Below are 20,682 nucleotides of genomic sequence, written 5' to 3' on the forward strand. Positions count from 1 at the left end.
GACCATGTAGTGGTTAATAAAATTTTGAGTTGACTGGAAAGCCAGCTCTACACTGAGCTTCTAGAGGAAGCTCTAAAACCACAGCAGAGAACTGGCTTGATGAGAAGACTGCTCTAGCAGCTACTCACCAGAGCACTAAAGAAAACTACTGTTTTTGTCATTCCCCATTCATGCCACTTCTGCACCACTTTGCAACCTCTGAAAAATCCACTGTCACTACCAAAAGCCACCTAAAGTAGAGTCCACATGGAGCCTTCCTTTTCACATTATTCACTTTTGTAATGAGGTCTTCTACTGGGACACCTAGTTTCAATGCCCAAGTTCCAGTGCCCAGCAAGGAAGCTGCCAATTGGCTTTTCTGGGTTCTGTCTTGGGTGACAAGGAACTCGTGTGGCAGGAAATCATCAAATAATCAATGAGGGATTAAAAGTAAGCTTGGGGTCCAAGAAATCTGACAGGTGTCCATCATTAAGGAGTATATCTTTCTTTCATAAAACATTATAAAATATTATTCAGAGAAGAGCTCTTGGGACTTTTTTCCAAAGCCTGATTTTTTAAATGGCTGTTGAGCACTTGAAATTTAGCTGGTAGAACTGAGAAATTGAACTTAATTGCTATATAAGTGGCAACATGAGGCTGATGGCTACCATATTGGACAACACCTACAGATTAAACATTTTACAGAGTTTCAGTGTTTTTCTGCTATAGTCCATATTTCTTTGAAAGTATCAAAATGTTGCTAGACTCCTATTGAAATATAACTCTTCAAAAGTCAGCAATACAGTGAAGTACACACTCACATCTATTAGGAAAGCTATTCTCAAAAAAAAAAAAAATGTTGACAAGGATTTGGAGAAATTGGAACCTGTGTGCAATGCTGATGGGAATGTAAAATAGTTCTAACTATTATGGAAATAGTATATCAGTGCCTCAAAAAACTAAAAATAGAATTACTGTATTCCACTTTTGGGTTTATATATATATATATACACACCAAAAAGAATTGAAACCAAGTTTTCAAAGAGCTGTTTGTACTCCCATGTTTTAGCAGCATTATTCACAATAGCCAAAAGATGAAGTTCTATCAACAAATAAATAGATAAAATATGGTATATACAGGCAGTTTATTAACTGTAATTTTGTAAATGTTTATTAAAGTAAAACATTTTGGGGGGTATAGGTATTTCTTTTGTTGGGCTTCCCAGGTGGCTCAGTGGTAAAGGATTTGACTGCCAGTAGGAGATATGGGTTCAATCCCCAGGTCAGGAGGATCCCCTGAAGAAGGAAATGGAAACCCATTCCAGTATTCTTGCCTGGGAAATCCCATGAACAGAAGAGCCTGACAGGCTACAGTCCAAGGGGTCGCAAGAAGTCTGACACAACTGAGCACATGGTGATAATAATAGTAACTGATACCTAATTTTATCAATATTGAGCCAAAATATAACTTAATCCTTGTGGGGCATTATAGCCATGGTGACAGAATGAAAGCAGTGTACATTCTTAAGATTATACAAGTATAATGTCAAGAATTTTCTGTTTACTGTCAACAGTATTTGTTTTCTTAGAGCCGAGGCCACAGTGGACAGGAAATTTCAGAGGCAAGACAGTGCTACAAGTTCCAAAAGGGCTGAGTAAAATTCATAGTATATCTCCATCGATGCATACAGTTCATTCATTTGTATTAATGTGTTAACATTTCAGTTTATAAATATACAACAATTTATTCATTTTACTTCAGTTCAGTGGCTTAGTCATGTCCGACTCTTTGCGGCCTCATGAACCGCAGCACGCCAGGCCTCCCTGTCCATCACCAACTCCCAGAGTCCACCCAAACCCATGTCCATAGAGTCAGTGATGCCATCCAACCGTCTCATCCTCTGTCGTCCCCTTCTCCTCCTGCCCTGGGTCTTTCCCAGCATCAGGGTCTTTTCCAGTGAGTCAGCTCTTTGCATCAGGTGGCCAAAGTATTGGAGTTTCAGCCTCAACATCAGTCCTTCCAGTGAACACCCAGGACTGATCTCCTTTAGGATGGACTGGTTGGATTTCCTTGCAGTCCAAGGGACTCTCAAGAGTCTTCTGCAACACCGCAGTTCAAAAGCAGCAATTCTTCAGCGCTCAGTTTTCTTTATAGTCCAACTCTCACATCCATACATGACCACTGGAAAAACCATAGCCTTGACTAGACAGAGCTTTGTTGACACAGTAATGTCTCTGCTTTTGAATATACTATCTAGGTTGGTCATAACTTTCCTTCCAAGGAGTAAGCATCTTTTAATTTCATGGCTGCAATTGCCATCATTTTACTTAGTTTTTTACTATTGTAACAATACTGCTGATAACCATGTATATGTCTCCTGCTGCACGTATACAAGATTTCTCTAGGACATATACCTAGAAGTAGAATCTCTAGATCATAAAGTGTTTTCTCATCTTTACCAAATACTCCCAAATTGCTTTCCAAAGTGATTGGACTGATTTCCATATGTTTCCATTTTCCTAAACAAATGTATGAGTTGTAATTGCATCTTTACAGACACTCAGGTTGTCTATCATTATCATTGCTGACTATATGTTACAGATAATGTCTCTCAGTTTGCATCAGCCAAAATTCTTAGACTTAAGGATGTTACAGTAAATGTGATTCATTAAGTGATGGGATTAAAAAATATATAAAAATGCAACTAGTGAAATCATGCTAAAAACAAATGTAAAGTTTAACAGATGAACATTTCCCTTGACCATGATTGTGTAGTTTTTCTTGTTTTCACCTTCTCTTCTAGAAATAGTGAGTGAAACAGAATCTCCAGTACCTTCCTACTCTCATCTACACAGTGAAAGCTCTATTCCAGAAGAATTGGGCAGCCCTGCCGTTGAGTATATACCATCTGAGTCCATAGTTCAGGAGCATCCTGGGAGTCCAGATCATAGTATACTTACTGAAGACATGGTTTTTTCACAAGAACTGGAATCTTCTACCTCGCCTAGTAAACATGTAAGTTAATACATATTTATATCTTAAAGGTTCTTTACAAAAAACCTATCTGAAAGGTATATTATTAACTTATATTCTTGCTATTAAGGAAGCATTGACTGTCACCCATACCTGTAACGTACAGTACATGACATTTGAGTAGAAATAAAGCTTTTCATTGACTCCTAAAAATTTATAAATATATGAATTTTAGTTTTAGTGGCATTTATAAAATTATATGCTACGAAGTTTTTAATAAACAGAGATAGGAACTTCTAAAGTCTTTAATAAAGATAATGTGTGGGGCAAGTTCTTATTAAAGTCTGCGATTTGTCACATAATAGAAACAATAAGACCTTAAACCATACCAGTGTGCCTTTTCTATAATTTAGTTAATGACTGCTCTATATCTTCATCAAAGTAGTGGCTTCATCTCTTTAAGGCAGATCTGAAATGGATATGGATTCTAAATTAGAATAGTAGTCACTTCAGAATAAAGAGGTTTTTCACATTGCCCTTAATTCTATACTTTAGTAAAAAAAACTGCCTAGTAAAAACTTACGCTAGAAATTTAGTTTTTTCTAAGCTTAATTTTATAATGTGTATGAAGGATTAGCCTAATAATATTAAATATGTAAGTGAACAAAAACATTGTTAAAAGCCACTTTGTGTTTGAAAAAAGAATCCACCTAAGTTCAAAATGGACCATATAAGAAAGTCAAAGCTAGTGTGTCTTAAAGTCACTTTTATAATAAAAAGTAATATTTATTTGGGTGTTTATCAAGTGCCAGGTAGTGTACTGAATGCCTTATGTAGATTATCCTCACAGCAATTCTTTAGATAATGTTTTAAGCCTCACTCTGAAGCTTAGCAGACTGAGTAACTTGCCCACCATCGCAGGGATAGAAAGTGATGATGTTAACAGTTAGGAACCACATCAGGCTTATTCACTTCCTCTTGATACCAGGGTAAAAATTACTCCCTTTGTAATAAGTAATCTAGTGTGGGCAGTCGTCTTATGCTCTTATTTTCTTCCCTCCCCCCTTTCCTATCTTCTTTTCTTCCATAAAGATAGTACCTATTTCGTATTAAATTTTTTTCAGTTTTATTGACATATAATTGACATTTAGCACTGTGAATTTAAAGTGTACAGCATGATGACTTGACATACACATATTGTGAAATGATCACTACAGTAGTAAGTTTAGTGACCATCCATCATCTTGTATAGTTACAAAAACATTTTTTTCCTTGTGATGAGAACTTTTAGGATCTACTCTTCTAGCAACTTTCAAACATACCATGCAACAGTGTTAAATATAGTCATCATGTTGTACATTATATACCCAGTACTTATGTATCTTATAACTGGAAACTGATACCTGTGACCAGCTTCAGCCAGTTCCTTACCCACTACTCCCCACCTCTGGTGACCACAGATCTGATCTTTTTTTCTATGAGTTGGAGTTTTTTTGGATTCCACATATAAGTGAAACCATACAATATTTGTCTTTCTCTCTCTGACTTTCTTCTGTCTCAAATGACAGGATTTCCTTTTTTTTTTTTATGACCGAATAGTATTTGTGTGTGTGGGTGGGTGGATGTCACATTTTCTTTATTCATTCATCTATTGAAGAACTACCAAATGATCCAGCAAATTCACTTTTGGATATGTATCAGAAGGAAGTAAAATCACTATGTCAAAGAAATATCTGTACACCCATATTTAGTATTTTTAAAGTTAAATAAAGGGGTAAATATCACTGATTCAGTAGCCACTCATAGTCTATCATAAACATCTTTAAAAGCATGCTTTTAAATAACTTTTTCCATATACTTTAAAAAGTTGAAATCTTTTGTGTAATTTGCAAACTTTTTTTCACTTTTTATTTCATGAAGTTATTTAAAACTCTTTGTAAATATTATCTTTAACTTGTTAGTATCTTAAGTTTTAACTAGAATTTAATAACTGTATCACAGAACAGTTCTTATTTGATTTCTGTTTAAACAGTCACTTCCCAAGAGCTGCATGTCTATGTCAAAGGAAGAGTCTAGCAAAGGAAGTCATAGGACTGGAGCACACAGTCGTCTGCCCATCAAGTCCCATCAACATTGTTATAGTTGGTCAGATGAGTCATTATCTATGACACAGTCAGGTAAGATAACAAGGAAGGAGTTAGTTTTCTTTGAACTATGTTTGAATTCCTCTTTAATAAGCTTTGTCTCTATGTGACTGGTAAAATGTTATTCTCTGTTTCATTTGTAAAGGTTTTTTCCTTGCCAAAATTGAATTACATAATTCTTTGCTTTCCCTTGATAATTTATATCCCTCATTATACAAACTATGATAAATTGTTATGTTCTTAGACGTTAGTAGTCATTTATTCATCAGACATTTGTTGAATTTTTTGTGTGTGACAGGTGCTGCTTATGTGTTCCTATAGTGCTCTGCACTTTAACTTGTTACCCCAGACAGCACATAAGTTTAATCAAACATTAATTTAATCAATACATTAATTCAACCTAGTAGTGGGTCTCCTCTACTAGAATTTATATTCCTGACCCTAGCAGGTACTTTGCATTGCACATAGTAGGTACTGTGTTCTTGAATGATTTAATGATGCCCATGAGGAGAAACAGGAGGTGGTAGAGCAGGATAGCATGTCTCAAGGAAGGAAAAGTAGAGACTGCACATGGCAGTAGGGAGCATTCATTATTTTCCCTTAACCTCTATCCTACTATAAATTCCCGGTAGTACGTAGATTATGAAAGGATGAACAGGCTCTACTCTAAAAGACTTCAAGGCATTGATCTTGGGAGACATACCTAGACAGACAAAACTTGGTTTATGTAGGATTCTGAGGAAGATTAATACTATATCGATGTATGTCTTTTGAGCTCATTTTCAATTTTCTTTTGAGAGAAGACATTTAGTAAAGGAAAAGTAAAAAATATTACTCATTTTTTAAAATCTTTGATCCTTTTATACCCCCTTTGCTTTCAGTGTTTTAAACAACAGTAACTCTTGGGTTTTTCCCATGCCCATATTTACTTATTCTTTGAATAACTGCATAATATTTCAAAGGGTGGATATACCGTAATATAACCATTTCCTTAGTGATAATCATGTAGATTTTCTTAAAATTTTCAAAATTTCAAGTAATGTTATAATGAATATCTTCACTTATATATGACATGACATGACATGTGTGCATTCTCAGTCGTGTCTGACTGCTTGCAGCCCTGCGGACTGTAGCGGCAAGGCTCCTCTGTCCATGGAGTTTTCCAGGCAAGAATACTAGAGTGGGTTGCCGTTTCCTACTTTCTGACTCAGGTATCAAACCTGCATATCTTGTGTCCCCTTCATTGGCAGACAGGTTCTTTACCACTGTGCCACCTGGCAGCCTTTTTATTTATATTTATTTCCTGTTGAATATTTCAGTAGGAATAAATTCTTAGAAGTGAAATTACTGAATCAAGCCAGTAATTGAAGTTGAAGAATATTGTCTGTCATATTTATCTGTTGAAAGTGATTAATTTTTTGTATATATTTGCTTTCATGTAATCTGGGGAGAAGTTACTGCCAGTGGAGTAACCTTTCAGTGGACATAAACTTGATATTTTGAAATATGGATTCTCATTATTTCTCTTTTACTTACTGGTGACTTTCTTCAAGTTTCCTTCCCATAACTAATATTCTTTCTTATCTATAGCAATGAAATAATATCTTAATCATCCTTGTGTGAATTATAAAATAAGGATTAATAATATTTGTAAGGTACTATTTTATTGGTAAAATATATTCAAATGAGAACTGTTTTAGAAAAATATCTCTGAGATTTCTAAGCTATAGATGCCATCTACCTGTTCATGACAGCATTATTCATTATATGTGGTATTTATAGGAGTGGTAAATGTTAATGTAGTGGAATTATATAATACCTTTCTTAGTTACATGATGGAGAGTTTGTTATGAGCCAGATTAATGCAATCAACGTGTCAAATAATGAAGCTTAATTTTTAGTCATTATTCTGTTCATCAGGTTATTCTGTCTTGATGTATTTCAGCCAACAGAAGTCTGTTCCTGTCACTTCCCCTATCCCCTTTCTTCCAAAAAAAAACCTGTAGGAGAGAATTCCATAAAGACAATACATTGATCTAGAGAGTTACTTAGATTAAAAAAAAATATTTTTTTTAGAGGTTCTTTTAGATATTACTGTGATAAACACTATATAGTAGAATTAGATTTGGGCATGTGGAAAATGTACTCCCATTCACTGTCATAGACTTTTATTTTATCTCTTTTTACCTTTCACTTGTAGAACTTTGGTTTCTTTACTACTTAAAAATGTAAACATTTCACACGGTCTTTCATCTGAACTTAAAGTTTCTCATCATCTCTGTTAAATCTTCACAGTCATAGTTGAGAAATGTTTTTATTTAAAAAGATCACTGCTTACATATCCAATTTTTAAAATATATTCCTTTAAAATAATCATTTTGGGGGCAAAGTTATAGGAAGTATAGTGGTCTCCTATAAAATTTTATCAAAGTAACATCTCAAGTTCTGGAAGCACATAAAGTTTATCAAGCTAAAAGGATACACAGCTTTAGCAGACACAAAGGTATGGGGTTTATATTTCATTTTAGAAATGTTATAATTTTCAACTCAACTTGAAATCCTACCCCCAATTATTGTTCAGAATTGTTAATTAAATCACTGTAAAGCTTACCAGTAAGATTCAGAGCCTGTTAGCTCTAGAACAAATTGAGAGGATGTCCACTTGTCTCCTGCGAGAACACCACAATTGCATGTTCAACAGCCATTGACAGGAGGATGCTAGAACCCACCGTAAAAAGATACTGCACATCCAAAGACAGAAGCCATAGCCAGATGGTAGGAGGGGCACAATAACAATAAAATCAAATTCCCATACCTGCCAGGTGGGTGACCCAAAAACTGGAGACCAGTAGTAGCAAAGAAGTTCTCCCACTGTTGTAAAGGTTCTAAACCCCACATCAGGCTCCCCAGGCTGGGGATCCCACAAAGGGGCTGAGAATCCCTAGGGAATCTGACCTTGAAGGCCAGTGGGATTTGATTATAATTTCACAGGACTAGGGGAAACAGTGGAGAAGGCAGTGGCACCCCACTCCAGTACTCTTGCCTGCAAAATCCCATGGATGGAGGAGCCTGGAAGGCTGCAGTCCATGGGGTTGCTGAGGGATGGACACGACAGAGTGACTTCACTTGCACTTTTCACTTTCATGCATTGGAGAAGGAAATGGCAACCCACTCCACTCTTCTTGGTCGGAGAATCCCAGGGACGGGAGAGCCCGGTGGGCTGCCATCTATGGGATCGCACAGAGTTGACCACGACTGAAGTGACTTAGCAGTAGCAGCAGCAGGGGAAACAGAGACTCCCGTCTTCGAGTGCACAAACAAAATCTTGCACACACCAAGACCCAGGGGGAAAGAGCAGTCACCCCGTAGGAGACTGAACCAAAACTACCTGCTAATGTTGGAGGGTCTCCTGTGGAGTCATGGGTTGGCAGGGGCTCACCACAGGGAAGACACTGGCAGCAGCAGTCCTGGAAGGTCCCCCTTGGTGTAAGCCCTCTTGGAGGCCGCTGTTAACCCTGCCATAGCGCCCAGAGACCCCAGGGCCCATAGACCTCAGGCGAAACAACTGCCAGTGCAACCCCACCCATCAGCAGATAACTGGATTAAAGTTTTACTGAGCAAGGCCCAGATTTTCCCACTGCCAGAAGGCAGACAGAAGCAAGAACCACAGTCCCACAGCAGCTAAAACAAAACTCACATTACTGAAAGTCAGTCAGGATGAAAAAGCAGAAAGTTATGTCCCAGATGAAGGGACAAGATAAAACCCCATAAAAACAACTAAGTGAAGTGGAAATAGGCAACCTTCCAAAAAAAGAATTCGGAATAATGATAGTGAAGACAATCCAGGATCTTGGGAAAACAATGGAGAAGGTATGAGAAATATTTGCCGAAGACCTAGAAGAACTAAAGAATAAACAGAGAAGAATAATATTGTAGAAGGAATCCGTAGCAGAATAACTGAAGCAGAACAAATAAATGAGGGAGGACAGAATGGTGGAAGTCACTGCTGCAGAATAGAATATAGAAAAAAGAAAGAAAAAAATGAAGACAGCCTAAGAGACCTCAGGACAACATTAAACACACCAACATTCGCATTAGAGGGGTCCCAGAAGAAGAGAGAAAGGACCTGAGAAAATATTTTAAGAGATAATAGCTGAAAACTTCCCTAACATAGGAAAGGAACTAGTCAACCAAGTCCAGGAAGCACAGAGTCCCAGACAGGATAAACCCAAGGAGGAACACACCAAGACACATAGTAATCAAACTGACAAAAATTAAAGACCAAGATAAAATGTTAAAAGCAACAAGGGGAAAACAGATAACATACAGGGGAACTCCCATCAGGCTATCAGCTGATTTCTCAATAGAAACTCTACATGCCAGAAGGGAATGGCATGATATATTTAAAGAGATTAAAGGGAAGAAACTATAACCAAGAATACTTCACCCAACGAGACTCTTATTCAGATTTAATGGAGAAATCAAAAAGCTTTCCAGACAAGCAGAAGTAAGAGAATTCGGCACCACCAAACCAGCTTTACAACAAATGCTAAAGGAATTTCTCTAGGCAAGAAACACAGGAGAAGGAAAAGACCTACAGAAAATGAATCCGAAACAATCAAGAAAACGGTAATAGGATCATCAGTTCAGTTCAGTTGCTCAGTTGTGTCCGACTCTTTGTGACCCCATGAATCACAGCACGCCAGGCCTCCATGTCCATCACCATCTCCCAGAGTTCACTCAAACTCATGTCCATTGAGTTGGTGATGCCATCCAGCCATCTCATCCTCTGTCGTCCCCTTTCCCTTCTGCCCCCAATCCCTCCCAGCATCAGAGTCTTTTCCAATGAGTCATGTCTTCACATGAGGTGGCCAGAGTACTGAAGTTTCAGCTTCAGCATCATTCCTTCCAAAGAACACCCAGGGCTGATCTCCTTTAGAATGGACTGGTTGGATCTCCTTGTGGTCCAAGGGCGGAGAAGGCAGTGGCACCCCACTCCAGTACTCTTGCCTGGAAAATCCCATGGATGGAGGAGCCTGGAAGGCTGCAGTCCATGCTAAGGGTCGGACACGACTGAGCGACTTCCCTTTCACTTTTCACTTTCATGCATTGGAGAAGGAAATGGCAACCCACTCCATTGTTCTTGCCTGGAGAATCCCAGGGACGGGGGTGCCTGGTGGGCTGCCGTCTATGGGGTCGCACAGAGTCGGACACGACTGAAGTGACTTAGCAGCAGCAGCAGTCGAAGGGACTCTCAGGAGTCTTCTCCAACACCACAGTTAAAAAGCGTCAGTTCTTCAGTGCTCAGCTTTCTTCACAGTCCAACGATTATACATATTGATAATTACCATAAATGTAAATGGGTTAAATGCACCAACCACAAGACATAGACTGGCTGAGCAGATGAAACATGTCCATGTATGTACTTCCACTTACTACATCACTCTACTTAACCCCCCAGCTTGTATGTAATTATTTTATGTTATTAGATTAATCATATTCGCATTATGGCTTGCAGTTGTCATTATCTTTTATTTTTTGTCTGGCTATTGATTGTGAAAACTGATAAACATCTTTTACTATTGTGATTATGCAACTATTACTCACTTAATACCATTGTATCATGATTGTTTCAACAGAAAAATAATAGAATTCTATATCACCAAAACTACCACTTAATAGAAAAACCTGTAATCACTTTTTAAAATCCAAATGCATATCAGATTATCTTGGAATGTTTTGAAAAATCAAATGCCCAGATCTGCTTTTTTCCCCCAAAGCTCCAGCTATGTTTCTAATGAGCAGCTGTGTTTAAAGACAACTGGACTTTTGATCTTTTACTTTCATCTAGTTTGTTTCATTTTTTTTCTATTTCATATTCGGTGCCCCCATTTTACTTAGTTTATGTTTTCCAGTTTCTCCATCTTTTCTTTTTTGTGATATTCTTTCTCAAGCCCTTATCAAGCATAGTAGAAAAGTTTTTGTATACATATATATAAGTAATATTGCCTAACTAAAAAATGTATGACATTTGACTCAACATGTTTGACTTAGTATGAATAGAATGCTAGATTTCTAATTTTAAAAAATAGATATGCAAGAAAGATTTACTGTATAGCACTGGGAGCTATAGTCAGTATCTTGTAATAGCCTATAATGGAAAATAATCTGAAAAATAATGTGTATATGTATAACTGAATCACCTTGCTGTGTACCTGAAACATTGTAAGTCAACTGTACGTCAATAAAATATATTTATATAATGAAAAAAATAAAATGGATAAATTAAGCCAAAATAAATAAAATAATTGATTATTTTCTTCAGAAATTAAAGGAGAACGTTAGGAAGATACTCAGTTTTTGTCTCCTTACCACCACCTTTTTTAAGTTTAAACCAAAAAATGTTACATAAAATATGGCTGCATAAAAGTGTTTTATGTGTTCTAATACTGCCACCATTTATTGAGCTTTTTATAGTAGTCCGAGTACTGTGCTACATGCTTTATGTATCTTTTTTAATTTTCACATCAGTTCTAGAAATCGTTAAGTGACAGACACCTTACTAATTACCAGTAGTAGATTCCAAGCTAAAAATGACCTTTATTATTGCTTCATTTTATGAGTGTTAATCAGTAAATAGTGAACTTCACTATTCACTCAGGGCTCAGTCTGATGGCACTATTGGCATAAGATGGGTATAATTTTCCTAATGCACCTTAAGTCAGGAGACTAAAGTGGCAGGAACTTAGATGTCATTATTTCTGATTTAGATATTTAGATCACATTGCAAAAAGAGGACTTATCTTTTCAAAATAAATTCTGTGATTAGTTCTTTGCAATTTAATCTGAAGTGCTTTAAAAAAAGAAAACCTGATTGTTTATGATGTAGTATTGTAATGTACATCTAAGTCTTCAGAGTTGTATATAATAGCATTTCTCTTAAAAGACTATTGCCTCACTCATCAGTGTGTGGAAATGACACCATGGTGTGATTCAAGGAGGAGATGTCATTTTTTTTTCTATGTAATTTCCATGTGTAGTGAAATAAGCTGTTTTTAAATGATGCTTATTTTATTAGTTATTATTTATTTGACTGTGCTGGGTCTCAGTTGTGGCATGCTGGATCTTTAGTTGCCACATGTGAACAGCACATGGGATCTAGTTCCCTGACCAGGGATTTAACCTGGGCCCCCTGCACTGGAAGCACAAGTCTTAGCCACTAGACCAGCAGGGAACTCCTAATGATGCTTATTTTTATAAGATTTGTGTGATGCTTACAGTGAAGTGTCTTTTTCATGATTTTGCTGTGACTAAACATCTGCTTTGTATGTGTGCATGTATGTGTCCAAATTGTTGGGAAGAAAATAAGATTTAACTATGGCTTTATTTCAGTTATTTTAAATCTTTTAAGAGCTTCCAAAGGTTATCGCAAAGTATATTTCTTTATAATTTTTCTCTCTCCTTTTATGATATTAAGCCATTAGCTGATGACTCACAATTTCAAATGGTAAAATTCTAGTTTGATTTTAATATGACTTTAAAACTATCAAACTACCTATTAGTAACCAAGAGGAGGGACAGTTGAGGGAGGGACAGTTGGCTATCCTGTTACCGGGAAATAAATCTTTAAAGACTGTCCAAATTTCGCTAACCAAAAGTTTTTCTACTTCCAGCTACTTATCAAGACAGGGTATCTTCAGATTTGCAAACTTTATTTGCAGTTTCAAAATAGCACAATTAGAAGGTGAATTAAATAAACAGGAAGACACACACCCCCACCCCTGCATAGAGATTTAGGAGAAAGGATGGAAATCACTAATAATTTTTTTCTGAATCTCAAATTTTAAATGTTAGATTAACTTTACATTGGTGCTTTCTATTAATAGTTACTGAATTTATTTTTTTTAATGACATTAAAAGGTTTTATATCTCTTTCAGAAACTACATCTGACCAGAGTGACATTGAAGGTAGAATCAGAGCCCTGAAGGATGAGCTGCGGAAAAGAAAATCAGTTGTGGACCAACTCAAGAAGGAACAGAAGAAAAGGCAAAAGGAGAGGCTCAAAGCCCAGGAAGCCAGTCTAATCAAACAATTGGAGGTTAGACATGAGAAGGCTAGTGTACATATGAAGCTGGAAATGTTTTAAGCATTAATAAAGTGATAGATTAAAAATTTTCAGTATTAGTTTTGTGCCACATTTTAACCTAACTTTAAAAACGAAGAAACTGAGGTGTCTGAACAAACTCTTGCTTGAAGCATTAAATATTAAAATGTTATATAATATCAAGTATTAAATAGTAAAAGTATTAAAATGAGTTTTTTCCCCAAAGAGGAAAGATTAGGCCTATGAAAGAAAGCTTGATATCCGTGTTCTCTTAAGGAAAGAACCATTAGATAAATACTCCTGGCTATTGGAACTGTTAACTGCTTTTTCTTTTCTTTTTTTTGGCAGAATGGTGTTTCATGCCACCGAGCTTATTAGTATGATTCTTTGTACTATTTGAATAGCTCCTAAAAATAACGCTAAACTTGAGTTTCCTTCCAAACTCTAGCAACCTTCCCTGATTTGATTCTACCCAACTCTGGAAGCCTGGTTTGTTTGGTTTGTTTGGTTGGTTGGTTTTGTTTTTAGCTTTAAAAACATGTGGGCACAGAAAGTTTTACTGACAATTCCTCCGAATATTTTTTAAATTAATTTATTTAATTGGAGGCTAATTACTTTATGGTTTTTATATCTTTCTCATTCTGTTTTTTCCTGTTCGTTCAGTTTTCAGATCCCATCGATTTCTTTTTTCAGAAGTCTTGCTTGTCCCTTTCCATTCCTACTGACATCAGGCTGTTTGGGACCCTGATGTCTTCTTACCTCTACAGTGTGCACAGCCTCTCACTCTTACATGTCCTTGCCTACGGTTGCTTCCCTATAGCTTACATACATTCTGTCAGCCTAGTATTCCTGAACACCATATTCATTACAGAACCAGTCTGAACTTCTATATCATAAGAATCCCTTCTCAAGGCTCACCTGAGATCATTCAGTTTCTTCTCAGTCACTTTCAATAATAGCAAGTTTCAGATTTTCAAGGCAGTTGATTTCATTGGTTGGACTCTAGGTGCTCTAAGTGCTAAAAAGGTCTTTGTTATGTTTGGGCAAAATTTCTGTTCTTTTAATCGCCCTTGTGTGGTAACACCAAACATGTATTCTCCTTTATTAATACGTTTATTAATTTAATCAAATATTCAAGCACCTTTTTATGTGTTGGAAACTTGGCTAATTACTGCACGCATATTTTTCACTTTATCCTCAAAGCAACAAGATGTGGATGTTACTATCCCTGTTTTACAAATGAGGAAATTGAGTTTCAGTGAAATTAATGATATCCAGAGATATGCAGCTCAAATGTGTTAAAACTAGGATTTTAATTTAGCTTGAATTCCAAATTCTGTGCCCTTACCATTACACTACACTATCTTCCACATAGAAGATAAACCTGCTAACAGATCTGGAGAAGATAAGACATTAACATTAGTACACAGCACAAAGATGGGAACAGGAATTGTAACTTGCACATATGTTTAGAAGAAAAGTGATTACGATTCAGTGACCATGCTGAGAAGTTCATGCTGGAAAGTAGTAAGAAACAAAATTTTAAAATGAAAATCAAATTTAGGGCTTTAGAAATCAGACTGGTGAGTTTGAACTTCATCCTATAGGTCTGTGCTCAATCTGACTATACATTAGAATTAATCAAGGAGGTTTTTTGAAAAATAAAAATATCCAGGCTCACTCCCAGAGATTTTTATTTAATTGGCCTAAGGTGGGGCCCATGATTTAAAAGTACTGCTAAGGGTCAGTTCAGTTCAGTCTCAGTCGTGTCCGACTCTTTGCAACCCCATGAACTGCAGCACGCCAGGCCTCCCTGTCCATCACCAGTTCCCGGAGTGCACCCAAACCCATGTCCATTGAGTCAGTGATGCTATCCAGCCATCTCATACTCTGTCATCCCCTTCTCCTCCTGCCCTCAATCTTTCCCCACATCAGGGTCTTTTCAGATGAGTCAGCTCTTCACATCAGGTGGCCAAAGGTCATGAGGAGCAATTAAAAGCTAAATGAAATACTATTACATTGAATAGCATTGCCTCAAAAGTTCAGTAATAGATACATCAACTAGAAAAATATCTAGAGAGAAATATAAAGATCCATCTCATTCAATATTTTATTAAATGATTTAAATAAAGGCAATATAAAGTTCTTTATTTAGATTTTATAATTATAGTATAGTATATAAATTAGTGAAGCTTTATTTATAGAATGACTAATAACTAAGAAGTATTTTTGCAATTCTGTACTATCATGCTCTCAACCACTCCCTTCTCTTTCCTTGGGATCTGTATTCCCAAAGTACATACCCTTTAAGAAGTTTACTGCCATAGAGAAGAGAAAAAAAAAAAAAAAAAAGAAGTTTACTGCCATTGAAACTCAGTGCAATGGCTAAACTTAAAATTATCAGGAAAGTATTAGGACATCCTTTAAAGGATAATTATATAATCAGCTAAAGAGTTTTTTTAATATGGCAGGGCCTGAATTATTACTTTATAAGTATTACGCTTCTGTATTACAGAAGATTGAGATTGTATCATTTCCTGATTGATATTAGTGTTACATTATACATCTTGCTTATACATAGCCTATTTCAAGAAGGCTATGCAAATAACTGACTTTAGAACTCTGAGAAATAATGCTGATGCAGGGAGTAAACATTTTATATTAACATCTTTTTTACTGTTTGAATACTTTACCATTAAATGTTTAGTTTTCTAAGTTAAGATAGTTTTTAAAAATTCTGTATATTGACTCCTCTGATTTTTCTAAACGTAGTCATATGATGAATTCATTAAGAAAACTGAAGCTGAGCTTAGCCGAGATTTGGAAACCTCACCAACAGCCAAGCCTCAGATTAAAACGCTCTCCTCAACTTCTGAAAAACCCAAGATCAAGTCGCTTCCACTGCACAGGTAGAAATTTTTGATAACTAACCTATATCCTGCCTTATTTGCAAAAGAAATAGGGAAAGGTTTTTAGTTGAAGCTAACTTTTGAGTAACTATGAAATTGTAAAAGTGAAAATACTGGTTTATGGTTTTAGTGGCACTAAAGTAAATTTGTTGTTTATGGTATAATCACAAATCAAATTTATAATAAGGCACAGATATAAATATATATTCTGAAATCTGGTGGGTGCAGTGAAAATAATACTCTCCAGCATTGTTGTTACAGCTTTGTAAGTTGGTATAGTTGTTTTCAAAAACAATTTAGCAACGTTTCAAAAGTCAAAAACAGTCTGTAACTTTTGACCCAGTAATTCCCCATCTGAAAATCTAGCTTGAAAACATACAAACTACCAAAAATGTCTATTTGCATGAACATGTGCATCATAACCTCTTTTATATTAAGTAAACACTGGAAGCAGTCTTTACATCCAGAAATGGGTGAATACCCTGTTAGTGAAGGTTCTTTCCAGGGACAGAATATTATGCAGTCATTGGGTGCAGATACAGAAGATGCAGAGTAGCCCCACTAGAATATATAGTGTGATACATAGGGAAGTCAGGAGGAATATTTAAGATGGATTTTGAATGACGAGCAGAGGTTATGTAGGTCAGTGGGACTGAGAAGTAGTGGGTATTTCAGAGAGAAAGGCACTGATGAGTGACTAAAAGCAGTCAAGAGCTTGGCATATCATGGAAGCTGAATGCGATAGGATATTGCCAGAGTTAGGAGAAGAAACTGGAAAAATAAAAAACAGATTGTGATAATATTGTACTGAAGCATTTTTAGTATTTTCTTATTCACTTTCTTAGAAGATGTGAAACCTTGAAAGGCAATATTTTAGGATATTTTTTGTTTCTTAGAAATGTTACACAGACTCATTACAATTAATTTAGCATTACCTGGGTTTAAATCCTGGCTCCAGCACCAGCCAGCTGTTTAATTAGGGACAAGTTATTTAACCTCCCTGTACTTCAGTTTTTTAATCGGGATTTATATCCCTATAAGAACACCTGAGTAATAAACTTGCTATCAGGGTTAAAAGACTTAACTTAGGACAGGGTCTAACACACAAAGTTAGCAATGTGTATTAGTTTTATTGTTATTGCTAGTAAAATATTGAGGGAAGTGGTAAAAAGGAATAAGTTTAAATCATATCATATATAACTATCCCAAAACAGCAGACATCAACAATTAGATATATTTCTTTCTCGGATTTTTTTATACTTGTATTTTTGATATGTATATATTTTCCCTTTATGTTACATTATATGTAAGTTTTATTTTAATTTCTACATTTGATTAAGTGTTTTTATAGTTTTATTAACCAAGCTACCAAGAATTTTAACTAGAGAATGATAGAATCATATTTCTCTTTAGAGATATCTTTTTGACTACAGTATGAAGGAAAGATAGAAAGGGATAAGTTTAGAAGCAGGGATAACAGTAGTCTAAGCCAGGCCTCAGGTAATCCACTGTAATAAGAATAGAGAATAGGAGATAGATTTTAGGAATATTGAAGAAGTATACTTGACTAATTAAAATTGTAGATGGAGAAGCTGAATGACTGTCATATTTCTCTTAAGTAGTAGTTGGTTGAGTCGAAGTTACACTAACCTAAATGGAAAATCAGGTGTTCCTCAGTGGGAGGCTTAAGATTTTGGTTTTAAAATGTTAATTTTAAGGTATCTATAGTTCATCTAAGTGGAATTATCCAGGAAAGATGTTAGGGTTTTATATATATATATGGATGACCAACATATAGATCATGGTTGAGGCAATAAATATGGCAACATTTGGATGAACCTTCTTCACCCGAAGAAAGTGTGCATTCAGAGAGAATAAAAGGGAGCCAAGTACTAGATATGATATATAAAATATATAAAATAACAACCTTTAAGGAGATTAAGAAGAAATAGGAGTAGAAGGCATATAATATGACTTTGCAGATAAAAAGAAAGCAAGAAAATGAAGATGGTAAATGTCAAATTAAAGCATACAAGAGAACAGTAATGTACCATCAGATGAAGGAATAAAGAATGGGCAGAGGAGAACTCAATATTCTGTAATAACCTAAATGGGAAAAGAATTTGAAAAAGAATAAATATATGTGTATGTGTAACTGAATCACTTTACTATACAACTGATACTAACATTGTAAATCAGCTATAGTCCAATATTAAAGGGGGGAATTTTTTTTTTTTAAGCTTGAGGTATACGTATAAGCTAAGGGGGAAGAAAATCACCAGATTGAAGGACTAACAATTGTAGAAAAAAGAATGGTTAGTTGAGGGATACTATCAGTGAGAGTGTAGAAATTATGGGATTTGGGCCAGAAAGAAATTTGAGCAAATTTGAGAGATACACCTTTTTCTTCTTGCAGACAGGAGGAAAGGCAATTGGGATGGCTGTGAATATAGATGAATTTGTAGGTAGAAAGGTTGAAGATCAGAAGGTTCATGCTGATGGCCTCTCTTTTTCTCATTAAAAGAGGCAAGATCATCTATTGAGAGTGACGAAGGCCAGAAATAGGCTTGGTGAAAATGGCAAAGGTTGGAATACTTCCTGTGGAGTAGAAAGAAGTAGTTGTCTAAGAATTGATTGCTTTTTGTTACCAGTTATTATAGTATCAGTAATACATTTATTTCTGTTTATTAATTTTTCTACTTAAGATCGGAAACAGCAAAGAATTGGAAATCACTGACAGACTCAGAACGATCCAGAGGATCCCTGGAGTCTATTGCTGAACATGTTGGTATGTAACTAGAAAAAATAATCACACTGTATCTACATGGGCTAAAGATTTATACAAATGCCTATGCAATTCTACCTCTAAGTTATATGGTTAAAAAATGAATTTCCTAAGTAGATCGTTTAATATTTTAAGTTACTTTTATATTTTAAAGTGATTTATGGGTTATGCATAAGTTATATGAATCAGTCTTTATTGTCCCAATAACTGACAAAAACTGAATCATTAAGACATTGATCTAAAATGGCTATGAGGGTGTCATCAGCATCTCAAAATTCTCCCTTAATCAGATTTTGTATCTGATTGTGTAATTGTCGGCCTCCACTATTTCTCAGCTATGTGGTTGTATACATTTTTTTCAGTTGAGTCCAAAGAAAAATAAGAACTATTGAAAATAAAGTATAATTAAATGAGGAATTAAAACTGAGGCGTGAAAAAGCCTACCTGGCAATAATGACAGAGTAGCTATTTGAATTCAAGACTTTTACTTCTTGGTTTGTTGTTTCACTGAATCTTAATTATTTTCTTCTTATTTAGCAGTTTTAGCTCTTAGAGTGCTATATTTCCAGAAATAGTTAGGTGTTTTTTGGTTTGTGGTTTTTTTTTTTTTTTTTTCATTCAAGAGGTTAGTTGAAGTCCCTGGGGAAATTCATTCTTTTAGAGGCATATATACTAGTACATTTGTCCCTCCTTTATAGCTTTTCTATTTGAAGAACATAGGTAATATGCTTCATCCAGTTCTGTGTTTGCATGATTTGAGAATCAGCTTCTCCATAAACTTTGATTCATTTTTCTTAATTTTCTAACTTAAGACAACACTTAAAAAATTATACCAAACTTCAGATTTTTCAATTCAGTGCAGTTGCTCAGTCATGTCCGACTCTTTGGAACCCCATGAATCACAGCATGCCAGGCCTCCCTGTCCATCACCAACTCCCGGAGTTAACCCAAACTCATGGCCATCGAGTTGGTGATGCCATCCAGACATCTCATCCTCTGTCGTCTCCTTCTCCTCCTGCCCCCAATCCCTCCCAGCATCAGGGTCTTTTCCAATGAGTCAACTCTTCGCATGAGGTGGCCAAAGTACTGGAGCTTCAGCTTCAGCATCAGTCCTTCCAAAGAAATCCCAGGGTTGATCTCCTTCAGAATGGACTGGTTGGATCTCCTTGCAGTCCAAGAGACTCTCAAGAGTCTTCTCCAACACCACAGTTCAAAAGCATCAATTCTTCAGTGCTCAGCCTTCTTCACAGTCCAACTCTCACATCCATACATGACCACTGGAAAAACCATAGCCTTGACTAGACAGACCTTTATTGGCAAAGAAATGTCTCTGCTTTTGAATATGCCATCTAGGTTGGTCATAACTTTTCTTCCAAGGAGTAAGCGCCTTTTAATTTCATGGCTGCAGTCACCACCTGCAGTGATTTTGGAGCCCAAAAAAATAAAGTCTGACACTGTTTCCACTGTTTCCCCATCTATTTGCCATGAAGTGATGGGACCAGATGCCATGGTCTTCGTTTTCTGAACGTTGAGCTTTAAGCCAACTTTTTCACTCTCCTCTTTCACTTTCATCAAGAGGCCTTTTAGTTCCTCTTCACTTTCTGCCATAAGGGTGGTATCATCTGCATATGTAAGGTTATTGATATTTCTCCCGGCAATCTTGATTCCAGCTTGTGCTCTTCCAGCCCAGCGTTTCTCATGATGTACTCTGCATAGAAGTTAAATAAGCAGGGTGACAATATACAGCCTTGATGTACTCCTTTTCCTTTTTGGAACCAGTCTGTTG

The 20,682-nt window shown here is 36.1% G+C and overlaps 1 protein-coding gene across 8 annotated transcripts in view; it reads left to right on the forward strand.

Moving 5' to 3' along the window:
• Positions 1–20,682, forward strand: part of CEP350 (centrosomal protein 350) — a 156,668-nt gene that overhangs the window by 119,996 nt on the left and 15,990 nt on the right. For 4 of the 8 annotated variants that reach the window (XM_060396663.1, XM_060396665.1, XM_060396664.1 and 1 more), the window contains 6 exons: positions 2,784–2,995; positions 4,986–5,130; positions 6,216–6,308; positions 13,036–13,196; positions 15,975–16,111; positions 18,817–18,899. In XM_060396663.1, the coding sequence (XP_060252646.1) occupies positions 2,784–2,995; positions 4,986–5,130; positions 6,216–6,308; positions 13,036–13,196; positions 15,975–16,111; positions 18,817–18,899 (831 nt within the window). The remainder of the gene's footprint in view (positions 1–2,783; positions 2,996–4,985; positions 5,131–6,215; positions 6,309–13,035; positions 13,197–15,974; positions 16,112–18,816; positions 18,900–20,682) is intronic. The other 4 variants (XM_015099343.4, XM_027975924.3, XM_060396668.1 and 1 more) reach the window with 1 other exon arrangement.

This window comes from Ovis aries, chromosome 12, assembly GCF_016772045.2.
Source record: "Ovis aries strain OAR_USU_Benz2616 breed Rambouillet chromosome 12, ARS-UI_Ramb_v3.0, whole genome shotgun sequence".
In the NCBI taxonomy this organism is placed as follows: domain Eukaryota; kingdom Metazoa; phylum Chordata; class Mammalia; order Artiodactyla; family Bovidae; genus Ovis; species Ovis aries.